The sequence below is a fragment of the Octopus bimaculoides genome, chromosome 11 (assembly GCF_001194135.2).
Source record: "Octopus bimaculoides isolate UCB-OBI-ISO-001 chromosome 11, ASM119413v2, whole genome shotgun sequence".
NCBI lineage: Eukaryota > Metazoa > Mollusca > Cephalopoda > Octopoda > Octopodidae > Octopus > Octopus bimaculoides.
In genome coordinates, this window is record NC_068991.1 from 74,751,428 (window position 1) to 74,763,166 (window position 11,739).

At 36.8% G+C, this 11,739-nt stretch overlaps 1 protein-coding gene across 1 annotated transcript in view; it reads left to right on the forward strand.

The window, feature by feature from the left end:
* Positions 1-11,739, forward strand: part of LOC106883236 (protein MON2 homolog) — a 690,047-nt gene that overhangs the window by 66,208 nt on the left and 612,100 nt on the right. The window contains exon 12 of the mRNA XM_052972014.1: positions 3,660-3,891. Coding sequence (XP_052827974.1) covers positions 3,660-3,891 — 232 coding nt within the window. The remainder of the gene's footprint in view (positions 1-3,659; positions 3,892-11,739) is intronic.

Genomic DNA, 11,739 nt, shown 5'->3' on the forward strand with positions numbered 1-11,739 from the left:
ATATATATATGTATGTATATATATGTATACATATATATATATATATATATCTTTTATCTTGTTTCAGTCATTAGATTGTGGCCATGCTGGGGCACTACCTCGAGGAATTTTTGGTTGAGCTCACCGGCCTCAGTATTTATTTTCTTTTTAAGCTTGGCATACATTCTATCAGACTCTTTTGCTGAACTGCTAAGTTAAAGGGATATAACCACACCAACACCGGCTTTTAGCAGCAAATTGTCAATGTAAGGTCACCACTTTTGTGTGAGCAATTTCCTTTGAAGACATTGGTGACTCTAAACATATTTAGACACACATATGTAAAAGTATGTATACACACACACACACACACACACACATGCATTACACACCCATGTTGGGCTTCCATACAGTTTCCAACTGTCAATTCCAGTCCCAAGGTATTGGTCAGTCTGGAACTAGTACAAGACACTTAAGTTGTGGTGAAATGAGAATGGACTAAAGAATCACATGATTGCACAGCGAACATTTTAACATTTCTGACGTTTCTAAATAAATAAATAGATTCAATTAACGTTAGTATCTTTCAGTTGGATTTCATAATAAACACCTTAATGTCAGTCTACTCGGTTATTACTTGTCGATCAATCAGAAAACATTGAACTCTCAGAACATATTCCAATAAAACCAAATTGATCAGAAAAACTCATCTAATGGATGATACATTTTAATTTTCTCCGAATATCTATGATTCATTTCCCGGATCACTGACCTGGTCTGGTGCTGAAGATATTTGTTTTGGAAAGTCATAGTTTCAGGCTTGCTCCTAGTGGGTGCCACCTGTGGGGAATTGTCTTTTTCTGTAGCCTTAACCCTTTTGTTGCCATATTTATTTTGAGATGCTCTGTGTTTCTTTTAATTAATTAAAAATATAACAAAGAATTTAGTAAAATAACTTCGTTATCATTAAACTAGGGTAAGGAACATAAATTGTGACTAAGGTTTGGTGGAAGATTTTAATTCAAAATCTATGAAAGCAAGACATTTGTACTACAGAGCCAGAGGTGGTTTCAGCCAGGTTGGTATCAAAAGGGTTAAACACACCTCTACATTTGGGCAGATGCACATTAGAAGCAGTTGGAAGAGTGCGGATTGAAGGAAATTTAGGCTATTATTTCTAGCATATAGAGTGACCACACTGAGGCTTCCTTCTCTTATGTCTTCTGCTGATTATTTTTCTTCTTAACCCTTTTGTTACCATATTTCTGTTGAGATGCTCTGTGTTTCTTTCAATTACTTTTAAAATATAACAAAGAATTTAGTAAAATAACTTAGTTATCATTAAGCTAATGTTAGGAACATAAATTGTGACTAAGGTTTGGTGGAAGATTTTAATTCAGAAGTTATAAAAACAAAACATTTGTATTACAGAGCCAAAAGTGGTTTCGACCAGGTTGGTATTGAAAGCCTTAAGTCAACCAGAACTTTGTCAGTGAGGTTTGGTAAGCAAAGACCTTTTGGAAATCCATTGGAAGCACCACCTCTCTTTTTAGGTGTTATGCTTAAGCTATGGGCTGGCTTAAACTCACCACCTGGCCCTTGTGTGTCCTTTGTATAGTGCACTTTGTTGCAAGCATTTGGGCATAGTTTTCAATCTGAAGATAAATTTCCTTACTTCATCTCTCTGTTTTCAGAGACCCTGAAAAATTGGTCATGGCGTCGCACTGCTTCTAATAAGCAATTATAAGGAAAAGGAAAAAAAGAACAAAACAAACAAAACAAACCGAAAAATATTACCAATACCAAATTCAATCAGTTGCTTCTCTCTCCATTCTACCTTCTCTAATTGCCAACAACTGTTCTCCTGCTTTGAAGTTTCCAACTAAAATCTCTCCTCTCCCTCCATGACCCTCCTTTCATATGTCCTCTTTACTTGCCTACTTCACCTCATTTGACACTGGCAATACACGAGCTAAACAGCTGCCATAAATCTATGTCATCACAACATCTCTGTTCTTTAATCTCTTCTGCTGATTTTTTTTTTCCTGTCTTTTAGTCTTTGTTATTCCAAGACCAACTTCTATTAAGCATGGCTGTGCAATGTAGAAGTTCACTTCCCAACCTCATGGTTTCAGGTTCAGTCCCACTATATAACACCTTGGGCAAATGTCTTCTGTTATATTAGGGGGCAGTTCCTTTTCATTTCCACAACACACTCTCATCTTGGGCCTTTCTTTTACTGTCATTTTTTCCGAACCCATCATCTATCAATAATCATCATTTGCCTCACTTTCCAATCACAAAACTAATTCTGGAACATTCTGTCTGCTTAGGGGACAAATTAGCTGAGTCATTAGAGTATCAGACAGAATGTCTTCTAGCATTTGTTCTGATTCCCAGAGTTCAAATCCTGCTGAGGTTAACATTGCCTTCTATCCATTCAGGGTCAGTCAATAGGTGCCAGTCTAGAACAATGGATTGGCTGAACAGTAAGAATGTCTGACCAATTGCTTTCCAGTATTTTTTGTGGGTCTCTGATTCCTAAGTTCAAGTCCTACCTGGGTGGTGGACTGGACTTAATTCATCACTCAATTTAACGCCATTACCCAACACCATTGATGTCTTTAATAGAGTTCTCTCCATTGTAAGCACTAAAGCCCGATTTCTGGTTTGAAAATACCTTCCTTCTTTGCTCCATAAGTATTGGAGGCCCAATACTTGTGGAGCATGTACCCATAATAAAAAAAAAAATATTACCCAGATAACCTATTTCATCATCATCATCATCATCATCATCGGTGTCGTTTAACGTCCGCTTTCTATACTGGCATGGGTTGGACGGTTTGACTGAGGACTGGTGAGCCAGAAGGCTGCACCAGGTTCCAATCTGATCTTCTGATCTAGCAAAGTTTCTACAACTGGATGCCCTTCCTAATGCCAACCACTCCGAGAGTGTAGTGAGTGCTTTTTGCGTGCCACCAGCACGAGGGCTAGTCAGGCAGTATTGGCATTGACCATGCTGAAACGGTGCTTTTTACGTGCCGCCGGCACAGGAACCAGCCAGGTGGCACTGGCAACAATCATGCTCGAATGGTGTTTTTTATGTGCCACCGACACAGGAGCCAGTTCAGTTAAAGATTATTATCTATACCATCTTCATCCAACTGTCAGACTTTCCAAGTTCACAAATCTGTGCTCTTTCTTTGTTTTAATAAACTGAGTACAGAAATCCCTTGCAATACCACGGCTCACCTATCGTGGTTTACCTATCGTGGTTTACCTATTGTGGTTTACCTATCGGGGTTCACCTATCGGGGTTCACCTGTCGTGGTTCACCTACCATGGTTCATCTGTCGCGGTTCACATACCATGGTTCACCTATCGTGGTTCACCTATCTCAGTTTATTATTTAAGCTTAGGTCGATTCCTCTGTGGTGCTGTTTTATATTTATAATAAAAAAAATATATACAAATTATAAAAATAATTAAAAAAAATATGCAGTTCTGTTTCTACTTCATGGATTTTCACCTATCGCAGGGGGTTTTGGAATGTAATACCTGTAATAGTGGAGGAGTTACTGTGCATCTCTACCATGTTTACTGAAACTCTTGAAGATTTCTATGTTTTTGAATTTTAATTTCTAATTTTGTATTTTTTTTTTTGATATTTTTTCTTGCAGTTTAGAGATGCTTGATAAGATTGAACCGCCACCGATATCTGAAGGCTATGGGCTGTCTCTCGCATTCCATTGCTTAATGGAAATCGTGAAAAGTGTGCAGTTTCTGATCGAAGGAGCTGAAGCTGATGATGGGAAAGAAGAAATGGTTGAATGTAAGAAAGCCCCGGCTAATGCTGTGGAAGGTAAGAAGAAAAGGGAGAGAAGGAGAGAGAGAGAGAGAGGGGGAGAGAGGAGAGAGAGAGAGAGGGAGAAGAGATAGAAGAGATAGTGAGAGGAGAGAGAAGAGAGAGAAATTGAGAGAGAGATTGAGAGAGAGATTGAAAGGGAGAGAGAAATAGAGATTGAGAGATATAGAGATAGATAGTGAGGGAGAGAGTGAGAAGAAAGAGGAGAGAGAGAGGGAGAAGAAATAGAAGAGATAGTGAGTGGAGAGAGAAGAGAGAGACTGAGAGAGAGAGAAATTGAGAGAGAGATTGAAATGAAGAGAGATTGAAGAAGAGGGAGAAAGAAGAAAATAAGAAAAAATCCTTATTTTTTTTACATTTTTAGAATTTCCAAATGCCTAGCGTTGTTTCCTTTATAGTCTCTTGTAAAAACCAACCTGCTTTCGACGTCCCATGCTAAAAGTGTTCATATTTAAAGGAAAATCTTGAACTTAATCTAATTAACACTTTCATGATTATATTTCTGATGCGACACCCCTCCCCGCTGCCTCCACTACTGCAATGGGTTTCAATTAATTTTCAAAAATAATTAAGAATTTGGAAGGATTTAGTAAACTAACTGACTTGATTACTACTAAGCTGGTCTTTGGATCATAATTTTACAAAGAAAAACAAAAAAAAAAGGCTCTTATATAAAATTGTTGTCAAGTTCTAATTTAAAATATGAACGTTTTTAAAGCAAGAACTTTTTGTATAAAAAAAAAATGAAAAGAGGTGTTCTTTAAGTAAAGATGGTGGTGGGGGCATTGGTGACGGTAGCGGTGGTGACAGTGGTGGTGGTGGCAGTGGTGGTAGTGGTGTTGGTGGCGGTGGGGTTAGTTAGTTCTCAAATCGGTTAAAAGAAGACTGATCGTATGAGATTAAGGCTGGTCAACTTGAGCATAATAAAGCATCGTAAATAAAGTTTGAGATATTTTCTCAAACCTCTCCAAGATCTTGGAGCATTTTGAAAATTAATCGAACCACTTTGGTTGTCGACTCATTCGAAATATTACACTTGCGTGCTCAAAGCCGGGAGTTTCTTTTTCTGACACTGCTACTACTCACATCGAGCGCTTATAGTTTTTGTTTCTGCACTAAAACCACCACCACCACCACCACCACCATCATCACCGTCATCATCAGGATTTTATGTCTGATTGTCTTTCTGAGGCAATGTTTTTTTTCATGATTGGATGCTCTTCCTCTTGTCAAACATTTAAGTCACCTCTTATGACACCCAGAAATGTTGTAATCCTATTCTAAAACCAGAATACACACAGCAGGTTAATTACATTATTTACATTATTTACATTTGACAGATATTTTTCCTCATCTTGTTTGTTGTTAACACAACGTTTCGGCCGATATACCCTCCAGCTTTCATATGGTATCTTGGGGAAATTTCAAACCTGAGTTCTCATTCCTACGGTATTTTTCAATGTTGTTATTATTATTATTATTATTATTATTATTATCATTATTCAGGTCACTGCCTGGTATGAACTCGGTTAGTAGCCTGCGCTTTTAACCACCACACCCACGGGCATATGGCATAGTGGTTAAGAGTGCAGGCTACCAACCCCAAGATTCCGAGTTCGATTCCAGGCAGTGACCTGAATAATAATAATAATAATAATAATGATAATAATAATAACAACAACAACAGAAGACACTTGCCCAAGGTGCCATGCAGTGGGACTGAACCCAGAACAGTGTGGTTGGGAACCAAGCTTCTTACCACGCAGCCACCCCCGCACCTGTATATATATATATATATATGTTGGCGTTAGGAAGGGCATCCAGCTGTAGAAACTCTGCCAAATCAGATTGGAGCCTGGTGTAGCCATCTGGTTCACCAGTCCTCAGTCAAATCATCCAACCCATGCTAGCATGGAAAGCAGACGTTAAACGATGATGATGATGATATATATCTGTGTATGTATGTATGTATGTATGTATATGTGCAAGGTTGGAAGAAATGGAGAGTGGTGTAATCGTATGAACAAAGGCATAAATGATGAAAAGAAAGAAAAGAGAAAGAAAAGAGAAAGACAAAAGAAGATATGATCTTTTAATATGCTGCTATATGAATGGCTATCAGCTGCATAGATTCAGGAAAGACATTATTAATGTCTTTAAAGATTTTAACCTAAGAATTCCATTTAGTACCTTTGCCAGCTTTATTAGTTTCTGTAGATATCTTAGACATGAATGTTAAGTGGTATTACCCTTGGAGGAAATATAATGAAAATTTGCTACTTAATGATAAGTTTCTCATACACCTTCATAGTCTTGGTAAATTTGGTAATATTAGCAAGAATTTATAGGTTCAGGCATCGCTGTGTGGCTAAGAAGATGGCTTTTCAACTATGTTATTTCTCGTTCAATGCTGGGGTGTAGCACCTTGCACGTGAGGTTATTTACTAGATTCCCATGTTGACCAAAGCCTTGTGAGTGAATTTCAGAGATGGAAACTGAAAAGAAGCCCATTTTATGTGTGTGTGTGTGTGTGTGTGTATATATATATATATATATATATATATATATGTGTATGTATACACACACACAGTGCAGGCATGGCTATGTGGTAAGAAGTTTGCTTCTCAACCACATGGTTTTGGGTTCAGTCCTACTGTGTAGCACCTTGGGCAAGTGTCTTCTACTGTAGCCTCCAGCTGGCCAAGGCCTTGTGAGTGGATTTGGTAGACAGAAACTGAAAGAAGCCTGTTGTATATATCTCTGTGTGTGTGTGTGTGTGTGTGTGCATGTCACCTTGCCTTGACATCATTCACTGTCATACATATGGTGTTTGTTTGCAGTCTTGTGTGAAGAATCTGTCTTGACTAGACGAAAATATCACTTTGCTCAGAAGCAGGTGAGGGTTGGCACCAGGAAGAGCATCCAGTCAAAGAAAATTTGTCCACGTTAAAAATGATGACAGATAATGCTGTGTCTCGTATTTCATATGACTAACCATGTCTCACAATATTACAATAGTGTCTTAACCCTCTTGATACCAACCCGCCTGAAACTGTCTCTGGCTTTGTAGTACAAATGGCTTGTTTTCATAAGTTTTGAATTAAAATCTTCCACCAAACCGTAGTCACAATTAATGTTCCTAACACTATTTTAATGATAACTAAGTTATTTTACTAAATTCTTTGTTAAATTTAAAATTAATTGAAAGAAACACAGAGCATCTCAAAATAAATGCAGTAATGAAAGGGTTAAAAGAGGCTGATTATTTCATGATGCCACAAGGTGCAGGTATGGCTGTGTGGTTGAGGAGTTTGCTTCTTGACCCTGTGACCTCAGGTTCAGTCTGCCAGTGTGGCACAAGCTGCAGACATGGTTCTGTAGTTGAGAAATTTACTTCTCATCCATGTGATTTCAGGTTCTATCCTACTGCAGAGCAATTTAGGCAAGTGTCTCCTACAATACTCCTGGTTTGAACAGTGCTTTATGTGTGAATTTGGGAAACAGAGACTGTACAGAGACATTTGTGTGTGTGTGTGTGTGTGTGTGTGTGTGAAAATGCACGGGAAAGTGCTGAGCTATAAACAGTTCCAGATGTGATGCACTTTTGAAACTGTGTGGAATAAAAGAAAATATCCCTTACTTGTAAAACGGGTAAGAGTTATAGTAAAGATTGTTTGCCAACACAACACGGCAGTCCTGGTTTAGGAGGAATGCTGCTGTAATTTAGCCCCAGGAGATGATGATGAAGATGATTACGATGATGATTGTGTGTGTGTGTTTGTGTGCATGTGAGAGGTGCTTGGCATAATAGTTATGGTGTTGAGGTCATAATTACAAGAATGTGGATTCAACACCCAAACTGGATTGCGTGTTATGTTGTCAGGCGAAGCACTTCATTTGACGTCACCGCAGTGTACTCAACTGCGAACAAGTACCAACTCAGTGCAACTGTCACATCAGAATTGTTCGACTGGTTCAACTTTTGGAAGGTTGAAAGGAGGTCCACGTTGTTTGAGCATTTAGAATAATTAGCGAAGGTACGGTTGGTGGAATGCTCTCAGTTTTCTCTTCTTTGTGAATGACAGGTATGGCTAGGCATTTGAATATACATGCACTTTATTATATTTGTGTGTGTGTTTGTGTGTGTTTGTATTTACATGTATATTTGTCCAACCCATGCCAACGTGGAAAATGGACATTAAATGATGATGGTGTTAAGGAGTGGCTGTGTGGTAAGTAGCTTGCTTACCAACCACATGGTTCTGGGTTCAGTCCCACTGCGTGGCAACTTGGGCAAGTGTCTTCTATTATAGCCTCGGGCCGACCAAAGCCTTGTGAGTGGATTTGGTAGACGGAAACTGAAAGAAGCCCATCGTATATATATATATATATATATATATATATATATATATATGTATATATATGTATGTGTGTCTGTGTTTGTCCTCCAACATCGCTTGACAACCGATGCTGGTGTGTTTACCTCCACGTAACTTTGCGGTTCGGCAAAAGAGACTGATAGAATAAGTACTAAGCTTACAAAGAATAAGTCCTGGGGTCAGTTTATTTGACTAAAGGCGGTGCTCCAGCATGGCCACAGTCAAATGACTGAAACAAGTAAAAGAGTAAAGAGTATATATGTTACATATACACATACGCACATTTACATTTATTTGTAATATGATCATATAATACACACGTCTATACTCACACATTCTCACACACAAAGACACGCTTATGTACACTCACAGACACATCTTCTGCATACACCATTTCATCTGTAGTTGGTAAATGCTTAAAACTTCTAAAAAAAAAAATTAATATTCATCTCGAGATATGTTTAGAGATAATTCCTTTAATAATAATTTTCATATTTTCTGTTTCTTGTCTGCATAATTAGTTTTAGTTAATAAAACAAAAAAATCTATATCGTCTGTGTGTGTGTTAAATGGGATATAACAGTATTGCTCTTGGCCGTGATTTGATCTCTGACATGTGAACTAAGCGCTTGTAATATTCACTGTCAAAGTGTTGAACAGTCTTTGTCATTTGCTCATTACCCTTCGGAAACAATGTAACTTTTAATTTAGAGTAGCTTGTGTTATCTCGTCTGCAATCGGCCTGATTGAGCGAACCTATGATCTGTGACATTCCAACTGTGCTTATCCTGTCTTTTCAAAAGTGTCTGAAAGAACACATCTATGTTCTCTATATAGAACTATATTCTTTAACATGTCTTCTTTAAGTATATGGTTGTGAAAATGTGATTTAGGGAGAGATTTTGATTGCTTTTTCATGCAGATCAAAGGGATCACATAGGCTGGACCGTTTTTAGTCTATCTCATGAGCTGTGGTACACTTGTGTGCCACAGCACACCTATGTGCAACATATGGCCCATTATGTACCACACAATTCTGCAGCAAGGAAAATACCAGAAGACTTGTCTGCCATAGAAGAACTGATATCTTAAACCCCCTTGGGGGTTTAAGATAGCTGAAGGAAATAAATCAAGAATTATTAATTATGTAAAGAAAATCTTTAAAAAACCCAGAATGACACAAACCTTATGAAAGCTTTTGTGTTGTGTTAAGCACTTTTTGCTCTTTCCAGCTTTTCCAATGCACGTTCTACAACATAACTCATATAGAGGTTACTTTTAGTAAAAGTGCTGACTGTTTCCAGTTTAGTTTTGGATTTAGAATTCTTGTAAAATATCATTTGTTTGTTTTTTGTACTTCCTTTTTCTTCATTTGTTTTAAGAAAAAGGTATATTTTGAATTTTCCATTTGCACAAACATCTACATTTTCACTACATTTCTAAGACATGGATCTTTGATTTGTTGTTTATGTATCCTAACCCGGCATTAATTTTGATCCTATTTGGCTGATAATACTTCACATTGCATTGTGGGTATGTGGCCTTGTGGTTTGGGTGTTGCACTCACGATGGTGAGATCATGATTTTTCATTCCCAAACTGGATTTTGTATTGTGTTCTTGAGCAAAGCACTCGTGTTGCTCTGTGGCACATCATGCCCCTGTACAGGAAGTGTTGAGTTGTTGGAGGGAGTAAGCTAATGTACAGCACAAACATTTGGTCTGACAAACAAATCATCTGTGCAGATCATTGTTTACAACAGAAGAGTCCACACAACACAGATGCACATGCGCACACGCACACACACACACACACACACACACACACACACACACACACGTGTTATTTATGTATGCATTCTCCTTTCACTTTCTGTCTATAGAATCCAACCCCAAAGTTGTGGCTTTCGTAGAAAACTTGCTCAATTACAATGCACTGGAACTGAACCTGAAACCATCTGGTTGGGAGTCAAACTTCCTACCTATACAGTCATGTCTGCTGTTAGTGAATGATTTACATTAGGTTTAACTGTTAGCTGATACGTTGTAATATATTCATCAGAGGATGCATTGTTGTAACCATCTGTTATTGGTTGTTTGTATATCTCACTTCTATTTGAAGATCTATGCACACAATCTATCATCTACTATGCAGCAAATACCGCTAAGAGTAAACAAAAATACAGTTCTTTGTTTCCAGTTTCTAGTTTCCACCTGATCACTAAATCGAAAACAATCTAAACTTGCACCATTTTTCTCCAGTTTTTCATAATTTTTGAAAAAATGTTTAAGTTTGTTAAATTATTTTTTTTTACTCTCATTTTTATCCCAATGGAAGTAAGGCAAAAAGGCATTCTCAACCATCACAGCTGTCATATTTATAAAAAAAAAAATGATATTTTGTATGGATCATTATGCAGATAATTAATGACAGTGATCGAAACGGGTAAAATAGAAGAACAGAAAAAATTTTGTTTTTGTTTTTTTTTCACCTGCTTTCCATTCGCTCTTCTTTCTAATTATTGGAATTATCAGTTGACCAGCCATTTCCGATACCTGGAACTAGATCAATAAGGTTTTATTGAAGATTTTCAGCGTGAGAAATAATTGTATGTGATTACTTAAATGTAAATTTTATTTGAATATTGATTTTTTTCTTCCCTAAGGAATAAAAAAACAAACATACACATGCAAATAAATATACATATGCAAATAAAAAAAAATTATTTACTATTAAAACCCAGCTGAAATTATTATTGAAAATTTCCCCATAACATCTCATTTTTTTTTTTAAAAAAGGGTGCTTTGTCCTTGAATTTTATTCTGTTTTAATTGGTTGTTCCTAATGGATTGTAATTGTTCTTTGAGTTTTAAGAAATATCTTGGTTTTGGTTTGTAGATAGTGAAATCAGAAGGAAGGAACAGTGTTTCTTTTTGCTTTTAATTGCATGTGTGTGTGTGTGTGTGTGTGTGTGTGTGTGTTTTCCTTTAACGACTTATCACTTGTCATTCTTTGGTAAATGTGCACAAAGAGGGAATTATATTTTTTAAGGATCTGTTTTAATATATTAAAATGGAATGAGATGCTCTGATAGATTTTTGTTGTTCTGGGAATAATAATAATAATAATAATAATAATAATAGTAATAATAATTGTAATAATAAGAACTCACATGAACACACAAAGAAAAAGTAGACTAGAGAATCTTGAAGATTTCTATGCAACGTTTCAATAGATGTTAAGTTTTACGAATGTCTGGTATTTGCTGGTTGACTGTTTTACCATCTCCATAGGAAAATAAACGAAACAAAAAAAAAAGAAAAAAAGATGAAGAAAGAACTGACTGATGGAAATATTTTTTTTTTCTGCAACTTATGTTCTGTTGCTTATATTATGTTCATTTTCTTAGTGTGAAGTGAAGAAAAAAGAAAAACCAAACAAAAACCAGATATTCATGATACTGGAAGTTCTGACCTCCTGAGCATTTACTGTTTCTGAATATTAAATATTTTTTATT